The sequence below is a fragment of the Salvelinus fontinalis genome, chromosome 34 (genome assembly GCF_029448725.1).
Source record: "Salvelinus fontinalis isolate EN_2023a chromosome 34, ASM2944872v1, whole genome shotgun sequence".
Lineage (NCBI taxonomy): Eukaryota > Metazoa > Chordata > Actinopteri > Salmoniformes > Salmonidae > Salvelinus > Salvelinus fontinalis.
The window spans coordinates 1,039,947-1,067,457 of NC_074698.1; the positions used below are offsets into that span (position 1 = coordinate 1,039,947).

General features: G+C 48.2%; 1 protein-coding gene across 1 annotated transcript; it reads left to right on the forward strand.

The window, feature by feature from the left end:
• Positions 1-458: 458 nt before the first annotated feature.
• Positions 459-25,892, forward strand: LOC129832824 (axin-2-like). The gene is made up of 10 exons (XM_055896857.1): positions 459-1,247; positions 2,713-3,654; positions 7,109-7,240; positions 10,400-10,502; positions 12,693-12,833; positions 13,015-13,745; positions 14,018-14,242; positions 14,492-14,659; positions 17,653-17,838; positions 24,074-25,892. Exons 2-10 carry the CDS (start codon positions 2,825-2,827, stop codon positions 24,198-24,200), a joined length of 2,643 nt encoding a protein of 880 aa, XP_055752832.1. The 5' UTR covers positions 459-1,247; positions 2,713-2,824; the 3' UTR covers positions 24,201-25,892.
• Positions 25,893-27,511: the final 1,619 nt, after the last annotated feature.

The window sequence follows — 27,511 nt, forward strand, 5'->3', positions numbered from 1 at the left end:
ACATTAAGAAATGATATTTAAGCAATAAAGCCCGAGGAGATATACCACTGCTAAGGGCTGTTCTTAAGCACGACGCAATGCGGAGTGCCTGGATATTGGCCATAGATCAGAAACCCCCGAGGTGCCTTATTGCTATTATGAACTGGTTACCAACAATACATTAGCACAGTAAAAATAAATGTTTTGTCTTACCTGTGGTATATGGTCTGATATACCACGGCTGTCAGCCAATCAGCACTCAGGGCTCGAACCACCCAGTTTATAATCTTCAATGACCAATGGGTTATATTATATTGTTAATTGAAATGAACATAGAATAGCAGTAACTATTGCAAATTGCACCTTTAATAACCCATGTGTATACCATACCTTTACCCAACCTGGCCACTTGAAGGAGCTGTGGAAAATGTGCTGCTGAGATGTATATCATACATGCATTTCAACTCCACATGGCATCTAGGATTGTCGTTTTTATTTGATCATTTGGCATTTTAGAATTACCCTGGGGAAATTGTATACCAGATTAGATAGCCAACACAACGTTGTCTTTTGCGCATCCCAAAGATAGAAATGGGTTAATCAGGAAACTATTCGAGTCTTTAAAAGAAAAGAGGCCTGTGTCTTTAAAGTTTATGTAGCAACAGAGGGATTGCAGGGATAATGCTATTGGGGCGGCAGATCTGTTACTTCTGACGTTCCAAAGCCTCAGGGAGTTGGCTCAAGATTTCTTGTCTTTGATAAGGTCCTAGAAACTTTGTTGTAACTTTGTGATCTGTAAAATCGCCAGTAAAAATTATTAGGATGTTTTTCGTCTTTTTTACGCGGCCATCAATTCACCAGCCTCTGAAAACATGAAAAGATAAAGGATGAATATGTGTCGGTGAATTTGAATGTGCTGTGTTCTTTTTGAAAGGGAAAGGGGGAGTATTGTTTTCTATGTAGCTTCCGGGACTAGGCTGTCGGTTCCTTACTTTGAAGTGCGCTGTTTTACCCTGAGCCCAGAACGTATTGGAATAGCCTACAGGAGAGACCTACGGTATGGCATGGCAGCCTGAAACATTTGCAAAGAAAAGGGGGAAACTAAGCAGTATTTTTTTTCCCCCTGGAAAACTACATTTTTCTTTCTGCAACTAACACGAAACAAATCGGACTGTAAAGGGGTCTGTCGTGGAATCGACTATTGTGGATTATTTTTCTGTGGATAAAAAAACCGGATACTTTTGGAAGACCGAACTCGTGGATCGATGGTAAGTTACAAGAGTGTGTTCCTCGCGCTGGCCCCATTGGAGTTCCTTTGATGTTCTGTTGACTGTCTTTGAAGTAATGTGGCTGTATGCAATTAACTTAGTTTGCTGGATACAGAGCTCAAACAACTATCATTTGGTGTGTTGGGCGATTATTTTTCGTTGTGATAAGTATTTGGGCACTTTATCTAAACTTTGATACGCTTTTTAGAGGACTATTCATCACGATATAAGTATTTGGAATTCCTCCCCCCATGTGATCTGAATACTTTTCTGTGTGGTTGGATGAAGCAATGTAGCCTATTTTACCCACTAAAGATACAAGAGCGTTATAGAATTAGGTATTTGCACATTTATATTATTTCTGGTGCAGAATATAAACGGCGATGTAGGCTAATGAGGATCTCGATTCGGCTGTTTTATTTCGGTGGCTGGATTCAGGCGATTTATTCGCTTTCGCCGCAAAGCAATTGTTACAAATTCGAAAGGTGATATTGTTGCAGCTTCTGATCAGAGGCTACAATGTAGCGTTTAGTAGCCATCGGTAGTCGGCTCTGCTTCCATGTCTATAGCCTGTTTCTCGTGGAACATAGCTTGTTTCTCGGAGGCCTTTTAAAAATGTTTTTATCAATTTGTGGTTCATGATGTTGGTTGAACAGAAATCAGAGAACTATCATTTTGTAGCTTGGTTAGCCTACTTCAAAAGGCAAGTTCAGTTCTATATCAACGCTTTCCATCACGTTTTCAAAGCATGTCCTGTAGCCTAGTTTAGTAACGCTAGTCTGTCTCTTGAATATGTTTAGGGTCGTGTAGTCTATTCAATTTGGACCGTTTCGCTGTTTTGTGACGCTCATGGTAAGAAAATAGTGAGCGGAAAGTGGCGTGTACGCCTCGTTGAGGGTGTCTGTTGGTCGGTGGAGTACTGGACATGTGTTGCGGCGTGCTCAGGGTCAGATTGGACTTGATGGCCAGATAATTGTTGAGGTGTTCACGAGAACACAGGCTCACTAATATCGATCTTCGGTATGCTATTGTGTACAAATGTCGCTCTTTTGCACTTTTATTGTATTCCATCTAGGCTACTTGGTATTTCCGCACAGAAGATGTTTCTGTGGTCTTGCATTTATAATTTTCCTATGCAGTTAATGAAGTGGAGCGAGATGATGGGAACTCAAGCTCGTCAAGAAGCATCACTCACTCTGTCGGCTGTTTTAGGAGTTTATGCTAAACCGTGTTATGTTAATGATCACTTTCAACACCAACATTGTCTAAGGAAGATATGTCGGTCAGCACGCCAAATAAAATCGAATGAGTATTGATGTAAATCTGGCGCACCATTCCTCCTCTCTCTCTCTCTCTCTCTCTCTCTCTGAAAGTATGTAAAGGTTCTGAAAATACTTCTACTGCATGTATGCCTTTGAAGTTTGCGGTGGATCTGAGTTTGATTAGATCAATACTTCTGTTTCAGAGAGAAGACTGGCAGAGAAGCTCCCCGGCTGACTAGAGAGTGAAGAAATTGTTGTAGCGCTCAGAGGAGGCGAACAACGCACAGGTTGTCTGTTGCTGCTGCCTTCGGAGCCATGAGCAGAGCGCTTATATCGGACCATATCGCCAATAGCTTCCGAGAAGATGCTCCCCGTCCCCCGGTCCCGGGGGAGGAGGGCGAGGTGCTGCCGTGCTACCCCGGCAAACTCGCCATGATGAGACCCCAGGGTACCGCAGTCAAAGCGCTTTTGCTCGCGCCTCCCGGTTACACTGCGAAGAGGAACGAGGATGGACTTGGGGAACCCGAGGGGAGCGCGTCACCGGATTCGCCGCTAGCCCGGTGGACCAAGTCGTTGCATTCTCTACTTGGGGACCAAGACGGTGCTCTTCTTTTTAGGACATTCCTGGAGCGCGAGAAATGCGTCGACACTTTAGACTTTTGGTTCGCCTGTAATGGTTTCAGGCAGATGGACCTCAAGGATACCAAAACGCTGCGAGTCGCCAAAGCTATTTACAAGCGCTATATTGACACCAGCAGCATAGTTGCCAAGCAGCTCAAGCCTGCGACCAAAACCTTCATTCGGGATAATATCAAGAAGCAACAGATTGATTCGGCTATGTTCGACCAGGCACAGACCGAGATCCAGACCAGCATGGAGGAGAGCCCCTACCAGATGTTCTTGACCTCGGACATTTACCTCGAGTATGTGAGGAGCGGGGGCGAGAACCCTGCTCATGTGAACCCTGACGGGCTAGGTAGCCTGAAGCTGGTGTGTGGGTACCTGCCCACCCTGAATGAGGAAGAGGAGTGGAGTTGTAATGATTTCAAAGCCAAAGCGCTGGCTTCTGTGGTTGGACTTTCTTCCCAGGCGCTGAGGGCAACAGTGTCTATGAGGACGGTGGAGGTGATGGAGAAGGGGTACAGGTAAGACACTGGTCCCTTCCTATTTCACATACTATAGCCAACTAATAGGGAAATGTTGGGGAATGCAGTGACTAGCCTAGTGTGAATGGCTCTTTGTAAGTCATGGATAATAACTAGGATATAACATCAAAGAGCATATACTGTCTCTAAATAGACCGTTTCCAGATGCGTTTTCATCTCACCTTGATTGTTAGCTTTGTTTGGAACACACACTCCCCCTCTTGGTCTGTCTTTCCCTTCTCTCTCTCTCTCTCTCTCTCTCTCTGTCTCTCTGTCTCTCTCTGTAGTATATATGGTGTTCTCTAGACTGAGTGCAGCCCTCTGCTGGCTTGCCTCAGTTTCCGGAGCTTTGAAATAGTTCAGCAGATAGATGGATCGCCTTCCACGGGAAGTTAACAGAGCACGCCTGGCCTTGGCCCCAGCCTGTCAGCCAATAATACATGATGCCACTACTCTGCTATGCTGTGCCTCAGCCACACACTGCTTTGGCCATTTCTACAGATTGGGATACATCTCCTTGTATCTCGAACATGACAAATAGTAAGCTAGTCATTTGAAATGTTCAGAGCCACTTCAGAGCAGTGGTTCGGTTTCACTTATCTGGACTTCATGGTCATATGTGTATCTAATATCTAAACATGTCAGATGTTCAGTGGGTGAAAGGGGAGTGGTGTTTTGCAGAATGTAGACCACGTAGCTACAGGTGAATATTTATTCATATCATACATGCTTCCGTTGTATCCTCCCCTTACTGCTCCTATATAAACAGATTGTATTTACCTTGTCATAATGGGGGTGAAATAACAACTTGCTAATGTGCTAATCAAACAAGCCATTGATTTGCCTTTCTGTATATGGATGAGGGTCGCAGTAGGACCTGAATCAGCTGATGAGGCCCAACCCACGACCAGATGGTTGTCATGGATCATTGGCCATTGACTTGTCAGACGAACCACTTAAGTTGAACATTTCTAAAGAGGGAGTCTATCAGGCTTTAGAGCTCTGGTGCCAGACTGGTGTTTGGCCTGCAGGGAGGGGAATTGGGCTACTTCTTAGGGGTTTTGGCTGGATTTTTGCTCTGCTTTGGCTAGAATGTATTAATAGAATCAACACACTATAGGGGAGGGACCAGGGAGAACATGTGTTGACAACCCAGCCTGCCCCCTAGGAGGATTGAGAAGGACATGGGTTCATGTCCCAGTGAGGCTTCAGTTCAGACCGATCTCCATTATTCCATCACCTGGTTAGGTGTTGTTTTGAGTCAGACTGTTAGGGAGTCAGGGACACCCCTCCACTACCTCTCTAACTGCTTTCCTTCCCTGGCATGTGGAACTCATTTCTTCTCCCTGAATCAGATTATTCTCAAAAACCACCAAGCTGCAACAGCGGACTCATTCTCTCTTTCAATGTTTTTTTTTTTTACCCGCAATCTCTCCCTCGCTCTCTTTTCACCCTCGCTCTCTTTTCACCCTCGCTCTCTTTTCACCCTCGCTCTCACTTGTTTACTGTGATTCTCCTCTGATTTCCCCTTCTCCTTTTTTCTCCTCTTTCTTCCCCACTTTTATCTCTTCCCTTTGAAAACGCTGGGATGTGGGGACTAGGTGTACTTTAGAGGGATATCGAGCGGAAAGGAAGGACAGAAAGGAGTTGTGGGGACTGGGAGGAGGTGGATGGGGGGGTGGGGGGGGTCTCTTCCTGAAAGAAAGCAAAAGAATGAATGAGGGGGTGAGAGAGGGAGGGAAAGACGTGAGGCCAGCTGTGCTAAATACCTGCGTGTTTGCAAGCCCCTCTGAAGCTCAGGTTGGAGCTGGGGCCTATGGCTTTAGTCATGCTGGGCCCCTCTCTCTCTTCCCCTCCAACTCTCTGGCTCTCCTGCCAGTGGGCTGCTCATAAAGAAGAGGCCCTGCTTCCCCCTTTTCTCTTCTCTCCGTTCTTTCCTTTCCCTACACACTCTCACACCTCTTTTTTCTCCCCCTCTCTTACCTGGCTGTGAGCTCAGGTTCTCTCTCTCCCTCTCTTTCTCCTCTTCTCTCATTCCCCCCTTTCTTAGTTTCCTCTGCTTGGGGAGGAATGCATCACAGCAGGAGGTGATGGGCTGTGAAGCAAGAGTTTTTTATTGTTTATTTCACTTTTGTTTATCTATTTCACTTGCTTTGGCAATGTAAACATAGATTTCCCATGCCAATACGGTGAGAGACAGCTAGAGGGATTGGTCAGTTTTAGGGCCAGTTTGACTATGATAGGTAGCCTAGTGGTTAGAGCGTTGGGCCAGTAACCGAAAGCTTGCTGGATTGAATCCCCGAGCTGACAAGGTAAAAATCTGTCATTCTGCCCCTGTGCAAGGCAGTTAACCCACTGTTCCCCGGGCACCGAAGACGTGGATGTTGGGTTAAATGGGGAAGACACATTTCAGTTGAAGGCATTCAGTTGTACAACCTGACTAGGTATCCCCCTTTCCCACTAGCAATGGGCTACAGCAGCCAAAGCCTCAAGGGGCATGAAGCCCCCCCCCCCGCCAGAGAGAGAACCCTGTCACATTCCTCAGGCCCTGGAGTGTGGTTTGACTCCAAGTCATTACTGTCTGAGACACACACCACACTAGTGTTGTCGCGATACCACTATCACCACACTAGTAGTGTTGTCGCGATACCACTATCACCACACTAGTAGTGTTGTCGCGATACCACTATCACCACACTAGTAGTGTTGTCGCGATACCACTATCACCACACTAGTAGTGTTGTCGCGATACCACTATCACCACACTAGTAGTGTTGTCGCGATACCACTATCACCACACTAGTAGTGTTGTCGCGATACCACTATCACCACACTAGTGTTGTTGCGATACCACTACCACCACACTAGTGTTGTCGCGATACCACTATCACCACACTAGTGTTGTCGCGATACCACTATCACCACACTAGGAATCAAACAAAACATGAAGTGACATAATGTCTTGAGGAAAACGGTCATAATGTTGGGAAAATTGCCTTATGTTGTCACCAAGAGTCACATTAGTTCTGTTTGTGCAAGCACATGATATTTTACCAACGTAGGTTTTAAAGGACCATAGATTTCAGTCTGCTTTGTGTTTTTTATTTTTTTCCCAAGGATAATCTGGTATGGTAGTATCACAATATTTGGTGTTGTGACAACACATTCTCACACACACACACACACACACACACACACACACACACACACACACACACACACACACACACACACACACACACACACACACACACACACACACACACACGGACTAGTTTCAAGTTGGCAGCATAGGTCCCCAAATATCTACAACCCAGTTTCTCTTATTCCACAAGATGAGAAGAAAGCGCCCTATGGCCTTAGCTGTGGTCTAAACAGATGAAAGGTACTAGTGTATATCTGATGTATTGCTACCTGACACACGTATTTAAACTGCATTGTCCTGTGTGTGTAGGTCCCACAGGCGGGGGGACCCGGTCAACCCGTACCATGTGGGCTCATTTGCCCCAGCCACCAGCACCAACGACAGCGAGGTGTCCAGCGACGCCATGACAGACGACTCCATGTCCATGACCGACAGCAGTGTGTAAGTAGAGGTTCATGGTTTAAATTGTGTGTTTTCTGAGGGAAATGACTGTAGCCTCTCTGCTTTGGAGTATACTGATGGTTACTATTGTGGGAAGAGTGTCATGGGAAGTGATGTTTGGGAACGTTCTGGGAAAGAGTTTTGATTCCGAGCCTTTTAGCCGAACCTGAACAGTGTTTGTGGTTTTCCTGACTTGTCCTGGTCTCTGTGGGGGCGAGAGGCACCACTGACCAGGGGGACCTTCAGACAAACTCAGTGAATGGAAGGAGTTTCTGTCGCACAAACTGAGCCTGTCATCTGATGCTAGCGCCTCTTTGAGGGGGTTCTCCGGTTCTAGGCCTTGGTACAGCTCACCTGGAATCTCGCACTGTGTCAGGATTAGGGAACCCTCTTGAGATCACCAATCTACACACACACACACACAGCCCTACTAGGTGATGGGAGAATAGGAGCCTGGCTGTTCCTCCTGACACCTCAGAGGCCTACTGGCCAGAGTAGAACCAGACCAGGGACAGGATGGCCTGTAGACCTCATCCCCAGGCCCTAGCCTTGGCTCTAACCATTAGGCTCCACCTCTGTTCAGCCCCCCCCTTAGGCGCTAGACCCCAGCCTTACAATGCAGGCTCCCGCCCCATTCCCTAGTACAGTATGTTTGGAGTCTGATTTAGAGGAGAAGTGTTGCCATGGTGGGAGAGATTAAGTCTTAGAGTCATGGCTGTAGTTTCTCATGACACATGGCCGTAATCAGAGACACAAGAGAAAGCAATACATTTCATGAGTTCCTTTTTCTCTGGTTCATATAAAGTCAATGAACTAAGTAGACCAGACCCAGCTGCTAATGGTGCCTGTGGTAGAGCCACCCCTTAAGTAGACTGGAACTGGGGAACATTTTTCCCCATGGTAAACAGCCTTCATAGGATATCTTCATTCATCACCTGTTTTTGACAGAAATGTAGTCTTAGTCAGCTGTTCAGGATGATCTTGGGCTTCTTGATCACATGACACATCACTGGAATTGCTAACTCGCAAACTGTCGTTCCTGTAAATCACGACCTAGCTAAAGAATTCTGCCTGGAGTAGAAATTACTTTATTTTACAGCCAAGGGAGTGGTTTAGAAGGTTTAGTATAGCAGCTATAAAGAGTTTATGATACGAGTCTGTAACTTTCTGACTGCCTGACCAGTGTATATCTAGACAGGCATAATCAAAGCACTGGTATAGAGCCCTAGATAGTACAGGCCTTGTATCCTGTGTCGTACTCTGACTCTGATAGTACAGGCCTAGTATCCTGCGCCGTACTCTGACTCTTTGATAGTACAGGCCTAGTATCCTGTGCCGTACTCTGACTCTTTGATAGTACAGGCCTAGTATCCTGTGCCGTACTCTGACTCTTTGATAGTACAGGCCTAGTATCCTGCGTCGTACTCTGACTCTTTGATAGTACAGGCCTTGTATCCTGTGCCGTACTCTGACTCTTTGATAGTACAGGCCTAGTATCCTGTGTCGTACTCTGACTCTTTGATAGTACAGGCCTTGTATCCTGTGCCGTACTCTGACTCTTTGATAGTACAGGCCTAGTATCCTGTGCCGTACTCTGACTCTTTGATAGTACAGGCCTAGTATCCTGTGCCGTACTCTGACTCTTTGATAGTACAGGCCTTGTATCCTGTGCCGTTCTGACTCTTTGATAGTACAGGCCTTGTATCCTGTGTCGTACTCTGACTCTTTGATAGTACAGGCCTAGTATCCTGCGTCGTACTCTGACTCTTTGATAGTACAGGCCTTGTATCCTGTGCCGTACTCTGACTCTTTGATAGTACAGGCCTAGTATCCTGCGTCGTACTCTGACTCTTTGATAGTACAGGCCTAGTATCCTGCGTCGTACTCTGACTCTTTGATAGTACAGGCCTAGTAACAGCGACGGAGACGAAAGCCTCCCAAGCCACACACAAGCTTCCTGGTTGTTGTTTTTGACTCTCATTTAAGATTAGAATATCTCTGTCTTTATGATGGTAGAAAAGGCTGGGCGGCACACCAAAACATGTACATCTCATTTCTAGATAAAGAAAATAAAAAGAGGGGGGTTATATCTTATTTATGGGTTTGCTTGGACGCTGGGGAATGCAGCTGCGCAGACTTCAAACATTACCTTATCTCACAAACCAGCCTTTTGATGTGGGGAGATCAGAGGCAGGCTTGCCAAATGAAGACTGGAGCGGTTCGACGAGGGGAGAGGGGAGGGGGGCAATGCGCATGACTGTGGGATTTCAAAGCTTTCAAAGCAACAGTGAGACAAGCGGCGTTCGGGTGCACTACTGGCTAGGCTAGGTCACTGAGACACGGGTGTTTTTATAGGGCAGGGCTCGCCTGGCCCGGTAGAGAAACACTGGGTTTTGCTCTTGGTTGGTGTGAACGAAGTGCCTTAAGGCAATATTAGATCAGACAGAGTTGTATTTTGACTAGGTCAGCCATAGGTATGGTTAAAAGAGCTCTGTGTGGATTGGATTGTCCAGACTGATGGGTCCTATACTATGATTGCAGAATGTAATGGAGGGTGATCTGAGAGGAGAGATTTGGCTGTGATGTTTTATTAGCCTACATGTTATGATCATTCTCTCTGTAGGAATGACACTTTGATCAGTGGGTTTGTGTGTTAACCTTCCAAACAGTATAGTTTGCTTCTAGACTAGTCTTTTCAGTGGGATTCCAGGGCAAGTCAATGGCAGGATGCTAATGCTAACTTTGTGTATACTGCTGGTGATGAATGCTAACAGCTAAAGCCTGGCACAGCTCTCTGAGAGGGCTGAGTGATCCTTTCTGGGCTCAGTTAAAAGGAAGTGCAGGGGTGTGTGGTGAAGTGCCCACTGCTCCGGGAGCCATGGCTGGAAATGAGTGTCAGTTTTAGGGCAGATGAAATCCCCTACTCTGTCAGACACACTGACCTGAGACCTAGCAGAAACCCTATCCAATATTCACCTCTTGCTCACTACACCTCAGATTCAGAATTGACCTGAAATATATTGTATTTTTTATCTGAGTTAAATAGGGGGTGATTGAAATAGCTATTAGGTGACCAATGAGCTGCTTCCTGGTTGGTTGTGTGTATTGCTCTGTCTGATTGGCTGTTTGACCTGTGTATCCTGTGCGCTTCCCTGACAGAGATGGCGTCCCTCCCTACAAGCTGGGCTCCAAGAAGCACATGCAGAGAGAGATGCAGCGCAACATGAGGATGAACAGCCAAGTCTCCCTACCTGCCTTCCCTGTAAGTGTACACACACACACACACACACACACACACACACACACACACACACACACACACACACACACACACACACACACACACATGTCCTATTGCCCCACTTATTAGTGCTTTTCAGTAGTGCAACATCCATTTCCATGGTCTGTATTCAGGTCTGTTGTTCTGTGTATAGTACCACCATCTCTATTCAACAACTACAACAACAACAAAGATCTGAGAGCAAAGCAGATGTCAGTCCCCCCCACACACCACCCCTCGCTACCTTTGTAACCCACACCCCCGTTGGGTTCCTTGAAGTCTGCAGGAGTCTGTTTCTAAGCTGTTTATCCGGTGCATTCTAAAGACCAGTGTCTTCTCTTCACACACTGATGATGAAAATATACACAGAATGGAGAGATGGGGGAGAGCTCCCTCTCTCTCAGCTTTATCTGGAGGCTCTAGAATCAACTGCCGGCTCCTCCACACACACACACACACACACACACACACACACACACACACACACACACACACACACACACACACACACACACACACAGCGCTTTGATCAGAGGATGAATGGAGCAAGCGCAGAGGAAAGGGACAACTTCCAACAGCGCTTGTCCCCCTTTTTTCCCCCTCCACAACCCCGCCCCTCTCCCTCTTCAGGCTGCACCCCTAAAACGAGGGATCTGAGGGAAGAGTTGGAGTGTGTCAGGGGGGAGTTGGTAACTGACGGGCTTTGGAAAGGAAAGAAGAGAATTGGAGAGGGGAGACATGGGGAAATTAGTTTTGGGAAGGCCAAACTAGCAACATCGGTAGCTAGTTGAATCAAACTTTTTGACCCCCTTCTCTTCTCCTCACAAATATATGCTTTCTTAAGAGTCCAAGATTCTCTCTCCATCTTTGTGCTCTTTCACACTCCCTTTCTCGTGTTTGTTTCTCCTCTGATTGGGGGATAGCTGCCATTGCCATGATGCAGCAAGAGCCTCAGGACACGTGGGCTGGGCAGACCGCCTCTGTCAGTCTGTCTGTTTGTCTCTGTCTGTCTGTCTTCTCTTCCTTCATCTCCACTACAAAGAGATGGAAGGAACAAAAATAGAGGAAGAGGAATCAAGAAAGCCCCAGTGCAAAAATGACAATGATAAAATAACACACACACATAAGGGGGATAATGACTCTACTGTACCTCAGAGGTGCCCAGCGTGCAACAGCGAAATAAATTACCCTTGCTCCTCTCTGATCTCCCTCCCATCCATCTCTCCCTCCCTCCCCTGCTGCCTGCACACATCTCCCCGTCTTCTCCTTTTAATCCTCCCTTTCCTTCTCCTCCCCCCCCTGTCGATATGTGACTTTTATTCCTAGATGTAAAGCCACTGCCCTCCCTTCTCCCTCCCTCCCCTAGTGAATGTTTGATATTTGACGAGGGCCCTTTGAAGTGTACAGACTTCAGAGGGAAGCGCTGATGGCTTGGTTGCACTACAGAGGGAACTCGCAGAGAGCCCAGGCTCCAAGGAGTGTAACCAACTGCCACCACAGACCCAGGGCCCAGGGGCGGCACTGCCAGAGGTGGAGGGGGCACTGGGGCAAGGATGAGATGGCTAGCAGGGATGGAGAGGAGGAGAGGGCTCAGGTGGAAGACAGATGTGGACACCGACCCCTCCTTTAACTGTTACAGCTCTTAACTCTCTCTCCATCCATTATTTGACCATGCTTGTCACTTATGAACATTTTTGAACATCTTGGCATAGTTCTGTTATAATCTCCACCCGGCACAGCCAGAAGAGGACTGGCCACCCCTCATAGCCTGGTTCCTCTCTAGGTTTCTTCCTAGGTTTTGGCCTTTCTAGGGAGTTTTTCCTAGCCACCGTGCTTCTACACCTGCATTCTAGCTGTTTGGGGTTTTAGGCTGGGTTTCTGTACAGCACTTCGAGATATTAGCTGATGTACGAAGGGATATATAAAATAAACTTGATTGATTGATTGACTTGATTGATTGATCCATCTCTCCCTCTCTCTCTATCCATCCCTCTCTCTCTCTCCATCCCTCTCTCTCTCTCCATCCCTTTCTCGCTCTCCATCCCTTTCTCGCTCTCCATCCCTCTCTCTCTCGCTCTCCATCCCTCTCTCTCTCGCTCTCCATCCCTCTCTCTCTCGCTCTCCATCCCTCTCTCTCTCGCTCTCCATCCCTCTCTCTCTCGCTCTCCACAGCGGACACAGAGATGTCCTAAGGAGATGACTCCGGTAGAGCCGGCAGTGTTTGCGTCTCAGCTCATCTCTCGTCTGGAGCGGCTGAAAAGAGAGCAGGAAACCATGAGTTCCCTGGAGGAGAGGCTGCAGCAGATGCAAGAGGTGTGGAGGAAATACTAGTTGGATTTATAGATGTGGGAATCCTTATCTCAGAGGTCTATGGCAATGGTCTAACTGTTTCCTTGATTGTGTCATTCAATACTGTTCTTCTTCCCTGTCCATGTGTGTATGTTTGTCATTGAGATCTCTCCTAACTTAACCGTTCTGTTCTGGCTGTGTGTAGGAGGAGGAGAGGGAGGAGGCTGAGGTGCCCGGCAGTAGTGCCCCCCTGCTCTCCCCCCACCCCGTGTCCCTCCAGCCCACCGGCCCCAACGACGAGGACCCCCAGGCCATCCTGGACGACCACCTGTCCCGTGTCCTAAAAACCCCTGGTTGCCAGTCCCCTTCCACCGTGGCCCGCCATTCGCCCCGCTCCCACTCTCCAGAGCACAGGACTCTTTCCCGGGGAGGCCCCGGTCTCAAGCCCCTGGTCTCACCCGGGGCCTCCAGCCCCAGTGGCACCTCCAGCTTAGGGGGCTTTTCAGTAGGTTTCACCCCAGGAAGGGCCCTCTCCCTGGGCAGGCCCAGCAGCAGCACCAAGCACATCCACCACCACTACATCCACCACCACGCCGGTTCCAAGAGCAAGGAGCAGCTGGAGAGAGAGGCAGCCCAGAGGGTGTTGTGTCTGTGCCCGGTGCGGTCTGGAGGGGCGGAGGGGGTTCCCCCTTACCCACGCAGTCGCAGCCTGGGCAGGGAGATGGTGTCCTGTGGCAGCAGTCCCGCAGAGTCCAACATGGGGCGCTCCAGTTCCCTTTCCCAAGGGGGGTGTCGGTCGGGGGCTGAGGAGGGGGCAGCAGAGGGGCGTGAGGTCGTGCCCCTCCAGCTACCCAGCGACAGCACAGACCGCTCCCAGAACGTGTGGCAGTGGATCCTGGAGAGTGACCGGCAGGGAAAGCACCACAAACCCCACAGGTAGGTCAGTCTAGCCTCTCCACTTCCTGTTGTAGTCCTCTCCCAATGCATCAGAACTACATTTCCCTTCACTTGTTTTCCTTTCATTGCAACTTATTTATTGTAGTCCTCTCAGTACATTTAAACACAATTTTCATCACTTTGTTTCACAATCGCATCCCATAGTCATTTTACATGCATGCAACGTACATTTCCCAACATTCCCCACAATTGGCTCCTCCCGCTTCCTTCCATTCTCCATGCTGATTGGCTGTTTTATCTTTGCCCAACAGTACCCAGAGCACTAAGAAGGCGTATGGCGGCGGAGCGGCATCCAACCAGACACACACGTGGGGTGGCGGAGGTGCCAGCACCCATCTCCGTGCCCACCAGCCCGCCCATCCCTTCATCCAGGACCCGGCCATGCCCCCCCTGCCCCCGCCCAACACCCTGTCCCAGCTGGAGGAGGCCTGTCGCAGACTAGAGGAGGCCTCCTTCTCCAAACCCCCCAAACAGAGGTAGGCGCTGCACCCCGACCCAGACAGATGTTGATACTTTCACTAAAACGTTGGCTCTAGTTGTCCCTGTAGACAGTGGAGTACATAGTGACACTCCCATGTATTGATCAGTTGTTTTACTATACCATTGTGATTCCTACTGTGTTGAAACGTGTCTGTGGTTAGATAGTATTTGTGTGATGCCGGAGACTGGACTACCACATTATACTGTAATAACGTTTGTCTATTGTTTTCTGTTCTCCCCACCAGACACTCTACATCCAGCCTCCAGAGAGAGAAGTGCCACCCTATGCCTGTCCAGAGTGGGCCCTGTCCAGCCTCATCCCCCCCTGGTCCCTGTCCAGTGCCGTCCCCCCTCAGCCCTGCACTCACCCCTGGTCCCGGCTCCGGCCCTGCTGCTTCTCTCCAAACAGAAGAGTACGCCTCTCATCTCTCTGCTCATCTTCCTCCTCCTTATCATCTCTGCTCCTCCTCTTCCTCATCCTCTCATCGCTCTCATCTCGCTCCTCCTCAGCTCCTCCTCCTCTGCTCTGTTCACTAACATGATATTACATATGTGGAGGGAGGAAGATATGCATTCTCTCACACACATGTGAAGTTCCAATTGCAAGAGGCCAACCTTGTCAGTTTTTATTTCTTTCGCCTCCCTGATCTCTCTTTGGTGTGTGTGCTGCGTGTGTAGTCCTAGGTGTGTGTGTGTGCTGCGTGTGTTGTCGTCCTTGGTGTGCAGTGTGCTGCGTGTGTTGTAGTCCTTGGTGTGCAGTGTGCTGCGTGTGTTGTAGTCATTGGTGTGTGTGTGCAGTGTGCTGCGTGTGTTGTAGGCCTTTGGTGTGCGTGTGCAGTGTGCTGCGTGTGTTGTAGTCCTTGGTGTGCAGTGTGCTGCGTGTGTTGTAGTCCTTGGTGTGTGTGTGCTGCGTGTGTTGTAGTCATTGGTGTGTGTGTGCAGTGTGCTGCGTGTGTTGTAGTCCTTGGTGTGTGTGTGCTGCGTGTGTTGTAGTCCTTGGTGTGTGTGTGCTGCGTGTGTTGTAGTCCTTGGTGTGTGTGTGCTGCGTGTGTTGTAGTCCTTGGTGTGTGTGTGCTGCGTGTGTTGTAGTCCTTGGTGTGTGTGTGCTGCGTGTGTTGTAGTCCTTGGTGTGTGTGTGCAGTGTGCTGCGTGTGTTGTAGGCCTTTGGTGTGTGTGTGCTGCGTGTGTTGTAGTCATTGGTGTGTGTGTGCAGTGTGCTGCGTGTGTTGTAGTCCTTGGTGTGCGTGTGCAGTGTGCTGCGTGTGTTGTAGTCCTAGGTGTGCGTGTGCAGTGTGCTGCGTGTGTTGTAGTCCTTGGTGTGTGTGTGCAGTGTGCTGCGTGTGTTGTAGTCCTTGGTGTGTGTGTGCTGTGTGTGTTGTAGTCCTTGGTGTGCAGTGTGCTGCGTGTGTTGTAGTCCTTGGTGTGCAGTGTGCTGTGTGTGTTGTAGTCCTTGGTGTGCGTGTGCAGTGTGCTGCGTGTGTTGTAGTCCTTGGTATGTGTGTGCAGTGTGCTGCGTGTGTTGTAGTCCTTGGTGTGTGTGTGTGTGTTGTAGTCCTTGGTGTGCAGTGTGCTGCGTGTGTTGTAGTCCTTGGTGTGCGTGTGCAGTGTGCTGCGTGTGTTGTAGTCCTAGGTGTGTGTGTGTGCAGTGTGCTGCGTGTGTTGTAGTCCTTGGTGTGTGTGTGCAGTGTGCTGCGTGTGTTGTAGTCCTAGGTGTGTGCGTGTGCAGTGTGCTGCGTGTGTTGTAGTCCTTGGTGTGTGTGTGCAGTGTGCTGCGTGTGTTGTAGTCCTAGGTGTGTGCGTGTGCAGTGTGCTGCGTGTGTTGTAGTCCTTGGTTTGTGTGTGTGCTGTGTGTGTTGTAGTCCTTGGTGTGCAGTGTGCTGCGTGTGTTGTAGTCCTAGGTGTGTGTGTGTGCAGTGTGCTGCGTGTGTTGTAGTCCTTGGCGTGTGTGTGCAGTGTGCTGCGTGTGTTGTAGTCCTAGGTGTGTGCGTGTGCAGTGTGCTGCGTGTGTTGTAGTCCTTGGTGTGTGTGTGCTGCGTGTGTTGTAGTCCTAGGTGTGTGCGTGTGCAGTGTGCTGCGTGTGTTGTAGTCCTTGGTGTGTGTGTGTGCAGTGTGCTGCGTGTGTTGTAGTCCTTGGTGTGTGTGTGTGCAGTGTGCTGCGTGTGTTGTAGTCCTAGGTGTGTGTGTGTGCAGTGTGCTGCGTGTGTTGTAGTCCTTGGTGTGTGTGTGCAGTGTGCTGCGTGTGTTGTAGTCCTTGGTGTGCAGTGTGCTGCGTGTGTTGTAGTCCTTGGTGTGCAGTGTGATGCGTGTGTTGTAGTCCTTGGTGTGCAGTGTGCTGCGTGTGTTGTAGTCCTTGGTGTGCAGTGTGCTGCGTGTGTTGTAGTCCTTGGTGTGCAGTGTGCTGCGTGTGTTGTAGTCCTTGGTGTGCAGTGTGCTGCGTGTGTTGTAGTCCTTGGTGTGCAGTGTGCTGCGTGTGTTGTAGTCCTTGGTGTGCAGTGTGCTGCGTGTGTTGTAGTCCTAGGTGTGTGTGTGTGCTGCGTGTGTTGTAGTCCTAGGTGTGTGTGTGCAGTGTGCTGCGTGTGTTGTAGTCCTAGGTGTGTGCGTGCAGTGTGCTGCATGTGTTGTAGTCCTAGGTGTGCGGTGTGCTGCGTGTGTTGTAGTCCTAGGTGTGCGTGTGCAGTGTGCTGCGTGTGTTGTAGTCCCAGGTGTGTGTGTGTGCTGCGTGTGTTGTAGTCCTAGGTGTGTGTGTGTGCTGCGTGTGTTGTAGTCCTAGGTGTGTGCGTGCAGTGTGCTGCGTGTGTTGTAGTCCTAGGTGTGTGTGTAGTGTGCTGCGTGTGTTGTAGTCCTAGGTGTGCGTGTGTGCAGTGTGCTGCGTGTGTTGTAGTCCCAGGTGTGTGTGTGTGTGCTGCGTGTGTTGTAGTCCTAGGTGTGTGTGTGTGCTGCGTGTGTTGTAGTCCTAGGTGTGTGCGTGCAGTGTGCTGCGTGTGTTGTAGTCCTAGGTGTGTGTGTAGTGTGCTGCGTGTGTTGTAGTCCTGCCCCCTGACTGCAGAGCCGTCTTTCATGGTGCTGAATTGGCTGACCTTCAGAGAGCAGTTCTAGAACAGAACAGGCCCTAGTTAGCCTCCCTCCTTCTGAAGTAACACTACAGAGCCTTGTGCATAGCTGAAGGGGAGCAGAGAACACACCCCCCTCTCTCCTCTTTCTAGACAGATGGTATCTACTCTCTAGTCAACCATCAGTCTTTTCTAGAATGAATTATTCTAGATCATTTACCAGCCTTTACTCCTGCCCTGGTCCCCTTCCTCTCTTTCTGTGTAGCAACAGCTACTACCCACCAAGCATGCTTGTTAATACTAGTTTTCTATAGGGGAAAGTAAGTCTGTTCACACCTCTCCTCTCTCCCCCTCAGACTGAGAGACACCTACAGGGTGCTCCAGGTGACAACAGGCAGCCATGTTGCTCCAGCCATGGCTAGTGAGACAGAGGTAACCTACTTCTTCTGTGGTGAGGAGATCCCCTACCGTAGGCGGATGAAGACACACAGCCTCACACTGGGACACTTTAAAGAACAGCTCCGCAAGAAGGGACACTACAGGTATGGAAAAGGGATACTACGGCACACATTCAATGCACGGACACACACACATTCATGCATACACAGTCTGACAATCTCACACACTAGGTCACTGTTAGGATCAGCTTGGTAAGAAGGGGACACACACCCACACTAGAAAAACAGCCCCCCACAACGTGTCTTCATAGCTCCATTAGTTTCCCAGATCTCCCCAGCTGGTATCTAACTTTAATTTAATCAGGCAACTCGGTTAAGAACAAATTGTTATTTACAATGACGGCCTAGGAACAGTGGGTTAACTGCCTTGTTCAGGGGCAGAACGATAGATATTTACCTTGTCAGCTCGGGAATTCAATCCAGCAAGCTTTCAGTTTCTGGCCCAACGCTCTAACCACCAGGCTACCTGCCTCTAACCACCAGGCTACCTGCCTCTAACCACTAGGCTACCCGCCTCTAACCACTAGGCTACCTGCCTCTAACCACTAGGCTACCTGCCTCTAACCACTAGGCTACCTGCCTCTAACCACTAGGCTACCTGCCTCTAACCACTAGGCTACCTGCCTCTAACCACTAGGCTACCCGCCTCTAACCACTAGGCTACCCGCCTCTAACCACTGGCTACCCGCCTCTAACCACTAGGCTACCCGCCTCTAACCACTAGGCTACCCGCCTCTAACCACTAGGCTACCCGCCTCTAACCACTAGCCTACCCGCCTCTAACCACTAGGCTACCCGCCTCTAACCACTAGCCTACCCACCTCTAACCACTAGGCTACCCGCCTCTAACCACTAGGCTACCCGCCTCTACCCACTAGGCTACCCGCCTCTACCCACTAGGCTACCCGCCTCTACCCACTAGGCTACCCGCCTCTACCCTACCCACTAGGCTACCCGCCTCTACCCACTAGGCTACCCGCCTCTACCCACTAGGCTACCCGCCTCTACCCACTAGGCTACCCGCCTCTACCCACTAGGCTACCCGCCTCTACCCACTAGGCTACCCGCCTCTACCCACTAGGCTACCCGCCTCTAACCACTAGGCTACCTGCCTCTAACCACTAGGCTACCTGCCTCTAACCACTAGGCTACCTGCCTCTAACCACTAGGCTACCTGCCTCTAACCACTAGGCTACCTGCCTCTAACCACTAGGCTACCTGCCTCTAACCACTAGGCTACCTGCCTCTAACCACTAGGCTACCTGCCTCTAACCACTAGGCTACCTGCCTCTAACCACTAGGCTACCTGCCTCTTACCACTAGGCTACCTGCCTCTAACCACTAGGCTACCTGCCTCTAACCACTAGGCTACCTGCCTCTAACCACTAGGCTACCTGCCTCTAACCACTAGGCTACCAGCCTCTAACCACTAGGCTACCAGCCTCTAACCACTAGGCTACCTGCCTCTAACCACTAGGCTACCAGCCTCTACCTGCCTCTAACCACTAGGCTACCAGCCTCTACCTGCCTCTAACCACTAGGCTACCTGCCTCTAACCACTAGGCTACCTGCCTCTAACCACTAGGCTACCAGCCTCTAACCACTAGGCTACCTGCCTCTAACCACTAGGCTACCCGCCTCTAACCACTAGGCTACCAGCCTCTACCTGCCTCTAACCACTAGGCTACCTGCCTCTAACCACTAGGCTACCTGCTGCCCCAGGTAGGGTCTTTAGAAACTCTCTTGTCTCTATTCTGTTGGGCTGAATGCTCACATGAGTTGGAGTATTGACTTCATACTCTGTGTGTGTAGATATGCCTGTGTTTGTGGTTAAAACGAAGGAAGAGGAGAGAATGAGAGACGGGGGGGGGGGGGTTGCAGGAAAGGAGGGAGAGAATTTGAAGTGAGGAGTGTTTTGGGTCCCATCTGGTATTGATTTCCATGTCGAGGCACACTTAATACGCACGCCTTTGAACCCGGCCCCTTTCATTTCAACCAACAAAGACTCACACAAACGGCCAGCCGTGCAAATTCCTCACCGATGCTATCAGGCAGCCTGCTTTAAAGACACACACGTTGAAGTAACACACAGATTAACACACACTGTAGAGTGTTTGTGTTTACACGTCGGCATCATTTTCTGGGAAATGTATTAGTGATATTAAAGGCTTGGTTTGTTTGAGTGGCGTGTTGTTAAACGTCAGACATGCTTGTTTGGGATACTACAGGTCCGGTTCACCATTAGAGGTGTATCCAACATAGTTTAGATTAGAACTCTGTTCCAATGTCATCTGGATTACAAGAATGGTATCAAGAGTCAAGCATTGGTTCATAACTAGTACAGACTGATGGTTTGTAGGGATATGATGGGAATGCATCACACGTATTCAGTTTCTCTTTTAGGCCATGGAGCAAGGGAACACTCTAGGGCTGTAGCTCTGGTCCAGAGTTGTTCCTGGTCAGGTCATGTGAACATAGGTGTAGGGCTGGAGCTCTGGTCCAGAGTTGTTCCTGGTCAGGTCATGTGAACATAGGTGTAGGGCTGGAGCTCTGGTCCAGAGTTGTTCCTGGTCAGGTCATGTGAACATAGGTGTAGGGCTGGAGCTCTGGTCCAGAGTTGTTCCTGGTCAGGTCATGTGAACATAGGTGTAGGGCTGGAGCTCTGGTCCAGAGTTGTTCCTGGTCAGGTCATGTGAACATAGGTGTAGGGCTGGAGCTCTGGTCCAGAGTTGTTCCTGGTCAGGTCATGTGAACATAGGTGTAGGGCTGGAGCTCTGGTCCAGAGTTGTTCCTGGTCAGGTCACGTTAACATAGGTGTAGGGCTGGAGCTCTGGTCCAGAGTTGTTCCTGGTCAGGTCACGTGAACATAGGTGTAGGGCTGGAGCTCTGGTCCAGAGTTGTTCCTGGTCAGGTCACGTTAACATAGGTGTAGGGCTGGAGCTCTGGTCCAGAGTTGTTCCTGGTCAGGTCACGTGAACATAGGTGTAGGGCTGGAGCTCTGGTCCAGAGTTGTTCCTGGTCAGGTCACGTGAACATAGGTGTAGGGCTGTAGCTCTGGTCCAGAGTTGTTCCTGGTCAGGTCATGTGAACATAGGTGTAGGGCTGTAGCTCTGGTCCAGAGTTGTTCCTGGTCAGGTCATGTTAACATAGGTGTAGGGCTGGAGCTCTGGTCCAGAGTTGTTCCTGGTCAGGTCACGTGAACATAGGTGTAGGGCTGTAGCTCTGGTCCAGAGTTGTTCCTGGTCAGGTCATGTTAACATAGGTGTAAGGCGTGAGAAGCATGGCTGCACTGTGGACATCCTCTCTTGTCTATGTAGTTGATTGTCTTGTCTTTCTCTCACACCATCCACGTTGTTAGAGGGGAGGATAGAGGGATTCAAAGCTTCTGGTTTTAATAGCAGTAGCAGGGGGGAGAATGTGTGGCGTTGGGTCATTTGAACATGGCTTGCGTTCAACAAAGAACAGTACGGCCCGGCCAGACGGTATTGCTGCCAGATGTTGCACACTGAAAACTCTGCCACATAAAACATTTTCCAATGGAAATAGTTATTTCTCTCTCTCTCGTTCCCTCTTTGAGCAAATAAGATCCGTGCTCCTTTGAAGTTTTTTGGAGAAGGATAGAGCCCCTTCTCAGAAATAAGGCTACAATTATCTAGCGTGTCTTACTTTCTCTTTCATGTCCTCTTATTTCCCCAGTTCATACTTGTCTCGCCAGAGAACAATGGATCATTTCCCCAGTCAGAGTATTGTTGTTCTGATTTAATAGAAGCTGTGTGAGACCCTGTTGCACCCCGTTTAGTGAACTCTTCCTGTGTTTCAAATGGAGACTGGTTTTTATTAGTGAACACCCTTGTGTGTGTGTTTGCGAATACTTTTTTGTTTTTGAAAATGTTTTTCCTCATTTTTACGAGCATTGTTTGTATGACTTCGTCAGCCCCTCTCGTAAAAACACGAGCTTTAGGAATTCCAAGGCACACGACGTGCACCACCCCACACATGGGCAAAATGAGGCATTTTTCCATTACAGAGTTAATGGCTGAGGTATACAGCACTTACCCTTCCTCCCCCGCTGGTTCCTCTTCCTCTAAAAAGAATGGAGGTAGTTTTGGGGGGTAAAGGGGGTCATTAACAGGGTCAGTGTAGTCATCATGGCTGACAGGAAGAGGTACCCCCTCAGGTGGTTGGCTGCTTAGATCAGATGACCCCGCCCCCTCCCTGGCTGCCTACCGGGAACCTTCTACAGCTCTCACAGAGGGAAGGGCAGTGACTAGGAGAAAATATGATGTGTGTGTCAGGGTTTATAACAGGCAGACTTGCAGGCACCCAAAATATGAGCCTTCTTTAAATGAAGGGGTCCTTTCACTGAGGGCCTAATAATAAGCAGTTAGTCAGGAGCTGGAGTAGCTCAGTACCAGAGCAGGACTGATGAAATGAGAGGAAATGGGTGGATTTTGAATTGGTCCAGACCCTCTTATACCCAATAAGCCCCTGTAGAACCATAGACTATCAAAGACCACCCCTATAATACAGAAGCCATTGGTTCAGTCTGAGGGTTAGTTGAGCGTGAAGTGTTGTTGGTGCATTGTAGATCACAGGAGTTTGTCTCTCCTCGAGACTCCAAAGGGCTGGGGGGAGGCTAGCTCTTGACCTCTGACCTCAGTGGCCGTCTTCTCTGGCCCCTTGCACAATGGCTCCTTTATCTGGGGTAGGGGAGTAGGGCTTAATGAAGGAAAAGAGACACACAGCGCGCACACACAATCTGAGGTTAAACCAGATCATATTGAATCCATGTGACATTATCTTCATTATGTGTCTTGCTGAATATACTCTATGTATGTGTCGGATAGGGTACTGTTCAATAGTACTGTTCCATGTATGTGTCGGATAGGGTACTGTTCAATAGTACTGTTCCATGTATGTGTCGGATAGGGTACTGTTCAATAGTACTGTTCCATGTATGTGTCGGATAGCGTACTGTTCAATAGTACTGTTCCACGTATGTGTTGGATAGCGTACTGTTCCATGTATGTGTTGGATAGCGTACTGTTCCACGTATGTGTTGGATAGCGTACTGTTCCACGTATGTGTTGGATAGCGTACTGTTCCACGTATGTGTTGGATAGCGTACTGTTCCACGTATGTGTTGGATAGCGTACTGTTCCACGTATGTGTTGGATAGCGTACTGTTCCACGTATGTGTTGGATAGCGTACTGTTCAATAGTACTGTTCCACGTATGTGTTGGATAGCGTACTGTTCCACGTATGTGTTGGATAGCGTACTGTTCCACGTATGTGTTGGATAGCGTACTGTTCCACGTATGTGTTGGATAGCGTACTGTTCAATAGTACTGTTCCACGTATGTGTTGGATAGCGTACTGTTCCACGTATGTGTTGGATAGCGTACTGTTCCACGTATGTGTTGGATAGCGTACTGTTCCACGTATGTGTTGGATAGCGTACTGTTCCATGTATGTGTTGGATAGCGTACTGTTCCACGTATGTGTTGGATAGCGTACTGTTCCACGTATGTGTTGGATAGCGTACTGTTCCACGTATGTGTTGGATAGCGTACTGTTCAATAGTACTGTTCCACGTATGTTTTGGATAGCGTACTGTTCCACGTATGTGTTGGATAGCGTACTGTTCCACGTATGTGTTGGATAGCGTACTGTTCCACGTATGTGTTGGATAGCGTACTGTTCCACGTATGTGTTGGATAGCGTACTGTTCAATAGTACTGTTCCACACAACCGGAGTCCTATTCCATTATTCCTAGCTGCGGTATTCAGGCGACCGGGCCTGCTTTGAACACTCTAATTTTTTAGAGTACTGTTCTAGAGTACTGTTCCATGTAATCCTGGTCGTCTATGGTCTGGTTGTGTTGGATAGAGTACTGTTCCATGTAATCCTGGTCTTCTATGGTCTGGTTGTGTTGGATAGAGTACTGTTCCATGTAATCCAGGTCGTCTATGGTCTGGTTGTGTTGGATAGAGTACTGTTCCATGTAATCCTGGTCTTCTATGGTCTGGTTGTGTTGGATAGAGTACTGTTCCATGTAATCCAGGTCTTCTATGGTCTGGTTGTGTTGGATAGCGTACTGTTCTATAGTACTGTTCCATGTAATCCAGGTCGTCTATGGTCTGGTTGTGTTGGATAGAGTACTGTTCCATGTAATCCAGGTCTTCTATGGTCTGGTTGTGTTGGATAGAGTACTGTTCCATGTAATCCAGGTCTTCTATGGTCTGGTTGTGTTGGCTGTACTGTACAGATGATTGACCTGTTGTCACTAACTCCCTCTCTCCCCTCCTGGGTTACAGGTACTACTTCAAGAGGGCCAGTGATGAGTTTAAGTGTGGAGCCGTGTTCGAGGAGGTGTTGGATGACAGCTCTGTCCTGCCCAGGTACCAGGGGAAGATCCTGGGCAAGGTGGAGAGGATGGACTGATACCCCTCCAGAAGTACCAGAGGAATATATAACAGAAACACACTCCATGGACACCTCACCCCTGTTCCACCAGAGAGTCTTAAAGCTAAGGACTGGTGACTGGAGATTCTATTGAAGAAGCTTGGCCAATGAAGATGGAGAGCGGAGTAGAGGAGTAGCCATCAACAGTCGACTTTATTTAACAAAAACTTCTAGTCTTGGAGATGAAAGAGGAGAAAATGGTGGACTGTGGGTTGGGTTTGGATACGGGTGTTGGGTTCCAGAAACTATACGTGAATTGAATGACCACTGTCTGAGGGAGTAGGCGGGGACCTCTGATACCTGAGAGACTGCTAGAGGTGAAAGGTTGAGAAGTGAAAGTTGGGACTGGTGCCCTATCTGAGCCTGCCTCTACCAACAACCCTAGATGTATATGCAGATGGACATATATAATGATTTTTTGATAAATGTAAAGAGTTTATTAATTATTTATTGAAATGTCACTCCCCTCCCCATAGTCCTGTGGATGGACAAGCTGCTTGGAGAATTGGGAGATGTCATCTCCAATATTTCAAATGCAAAGTATTTAGTTTTCCACCCTCCACTTTCCTGCCTTGTCAACTAATCCTGTGGCAGTGTTTTCTGTTGTGATCAGTCAGTGACTTCCTGTTCTAACTTCACAGTATGGTGTAGCGCAGGTACCACAGCCCTGTAGTCTCATGTCTCAGTGCCTTTGTTTTGTTGCCCAGGCTTTGCACATGGAAAGAGCCCACACTTAGGACAACACTACCCCCGAACTGGCCCTAAACTGGCCCAGAGCACCAAACTACCCCATATTGCAGAAACATACTAACATAGGTTTACACCTGTTAAAGACAAGCCCACCAAATGAATATATACCAGCAAAGCTCAACAGTTTTGTGCATAGCCACCCCTCATTCCTTGATGTCCAGGCTTCTGAGCAGAACGAGAGATCTAGGGTGTATTCATTTGGCCGAACGGAAGAAAACTGACAAACAGGGAGGGACTACCTTTCCTGGATCTGTCCAATAAGAAACACACATTTTCATTTTGTTTAGCACAACTGGTTCTGATACGTGTCCTAATGAGTACGACCATGTCTGCCTTCGGTAGACTAGTCCGCCCCCTCCAAAAAAATGTTTTGTCCCCCCACAAATGTTAGTGGTATTTACGCCTCTGATGTTGTTGACTTGACCAGTCTCTCCTGTGTGTCTTGTTAACCCTGCGTTGCCAGAGGAAGAGGTTATGATGCTAACACACACTACGATGCTGCGTCTCAAATGGCACCCTATATCCTATGACCAGGGCAAGAGTAGTGCACTCCATAGGTAATAGGGTGGCGTTTGAGAGGAAGCTGTAGTGTTTTACTGAGTACAGTAGCTGTGCCTACATGGATCCCTTTACCGTGTTACTACCCTGTTATCAGGGTATGATACTCCCTTGGTTTTCACAAGGGGCTTATGTTCAAAAGAGACTTTATTACTATGCCTTTTTAGTATCTCCTTGTAATCATGTTTGTTTTATAATATTTTTCATGCCTTTTTTTGTTTTTGTTCCACTTGTATTAAAACTGTAAATTATGTATTCTATTCTATAGAGCTCCCTTGGAAAGTTGCCTCGGTACTTTAATTAATGTAATTATTATTATAAAGAGATGTAGCCTTTATTAAATTTTATATTTTTCAAATGAAATGAGAATGCTCTACTCTGCTTTTTTTCAAGTGTGTATGGGAGTGTGTGTGTGTGTGTGTGTGTGTTCACACTTGTCTAACCAACTGGGGACATGGTGTGTGTGTGGTCTTGTTTTTCTATCCTTGTGGGGACCTGAAATCCCCAAAAGCTGTTAGTGCTGACCGATTTAACAGAAATATTGGTTCTATTTTGGTATTTAAACAACTAATTGACAAGTTGGTTCAATAATTTTTATTCAATGTATTTTTTTCTGTGAGCTCATTGTTCATATTTCCCTGCAGATTCTCTAGAGGTAAATCAGGTCATGTCTGAACTGTGCGATGTAGTAGGGAGCTGTAGATTCCAGCAGGCCAGTGTTCTACGTAGTTTTGCACAGAAAACGGGATAATTAACTACAATGACCATAATCCAGTGCGTGCCTACTTGTCTGGTCTGTTTCTTTTACGCCTGTTGCATAAGATTGAGGGATACATAGAGTACTTTCTTCGAAGCGCTATCTACCTGAAAATACTAAGAACTACTAAAATAGTCATTTTGCCAAACAGTATAGGTAGTAGCTCTATAGAGATGAGTTGACTTGAAACGAAATAGTCTTCAAATAAAACAATATTTTAAAGGAAAATGTGAATAACTTATGGTTAATAAGTAATTGGCAGTCACTGCCATCATGGGACTTTAATTGTTTTATTATATGGTACATTGTTCAACCCACAATGAATAGTGCATTTAATGTTTAGAAAAATAATGAAAATCTTGATTATTTTTTCCTCACCAAACCGACCTCAAAAAGTACTGATCGCCCAGCGCTAGTTTGTGCATGTCTACATGAAGATGATGGATGTACATCTTTGAATGACATTTGTCCACACGTACCCTTTCCCAGTTCTACCTCTGCCCAGGGAGGTGTGGGGGGTCCTGGGCAAGCCGGAGGGAACTCCTGGAGATAACTGGAGGATTAGGCTGGGTACCCCTGAGCTCACACACCGCTGTGGTGGGCTGCTGGAGCTCTCAGGACCCAGAGAGAAGTCTCAGTCATATGTGTTCCTATTATCAGCTTTTAATATGCTCCCTGCTGGAAATGAATAAACAGCTCTAATTTGACCACTAGAGCCCTTCTGTGTGGGCATTCCTGACATGACTACAATTTGTATATTAATGAGTGGATTGTGGGGATATGATTTCTGACTGATTTATTTTCTCTAAACACTAGATTGGGCCATGATGATTGCACATCTGACATACCCATCAGCTAGGATGGTAGGCTTGTATTACTAGAGGCAGGCTTGTATTACTAGAGGCAGGCTTGTATTACTAGAGGCAGGCTTGTATTACTAGAGGCAGGCTTGTATTACTTGAGGCAGGCTTGTATTACTTGAGGCAGGCTTGTATTACTAGAGGCAGGTTTGTATTACTAGAGGCAGGCTTGTATTACTAGAGGCAGGCTTGTATTACTAGAGGCAGGCTTGTATTACTAGAGGCAGGCTTGTATTACTAGAGGCAGGCTTGTATTACTAGAGGCAGGCTTGTATTACTAGAGGCAGGCTTGTATTACTAGAGGCAGGCTTGTATTACTAGAGGCAGGCTTGTATTACTAGAGGCAGGCTTGTATTACTAGAGGA

What these genes read in the sequence shown, in the direction of transcription:
- LOC129832824 (XM_055896857.1), top strand. Translation starts at nt 2,825, where the DNA reads ATGAGCAGAGCGCTTATATCGGACCATATCGCCAATAGCTTCCGAGAA. An exon ending in TCTCCCTACCTGCCTTCCCT is followed by an intron (nt 10,503 to 12,692) that starts GTAAGTGTACAC and finishes CGCTCTCCACAG; the next exon opens with CGGACACAGAGATGTCCTAA. An exon ending in AAGCACCACAAACCCCACAG is followed by an intron (nt 13,746 to 14,017) that starts GTAGGTCAGTCT and finishes TTTGCCCAACAG; the next exon opens with TACCCAGAGCACTAAGAAGG.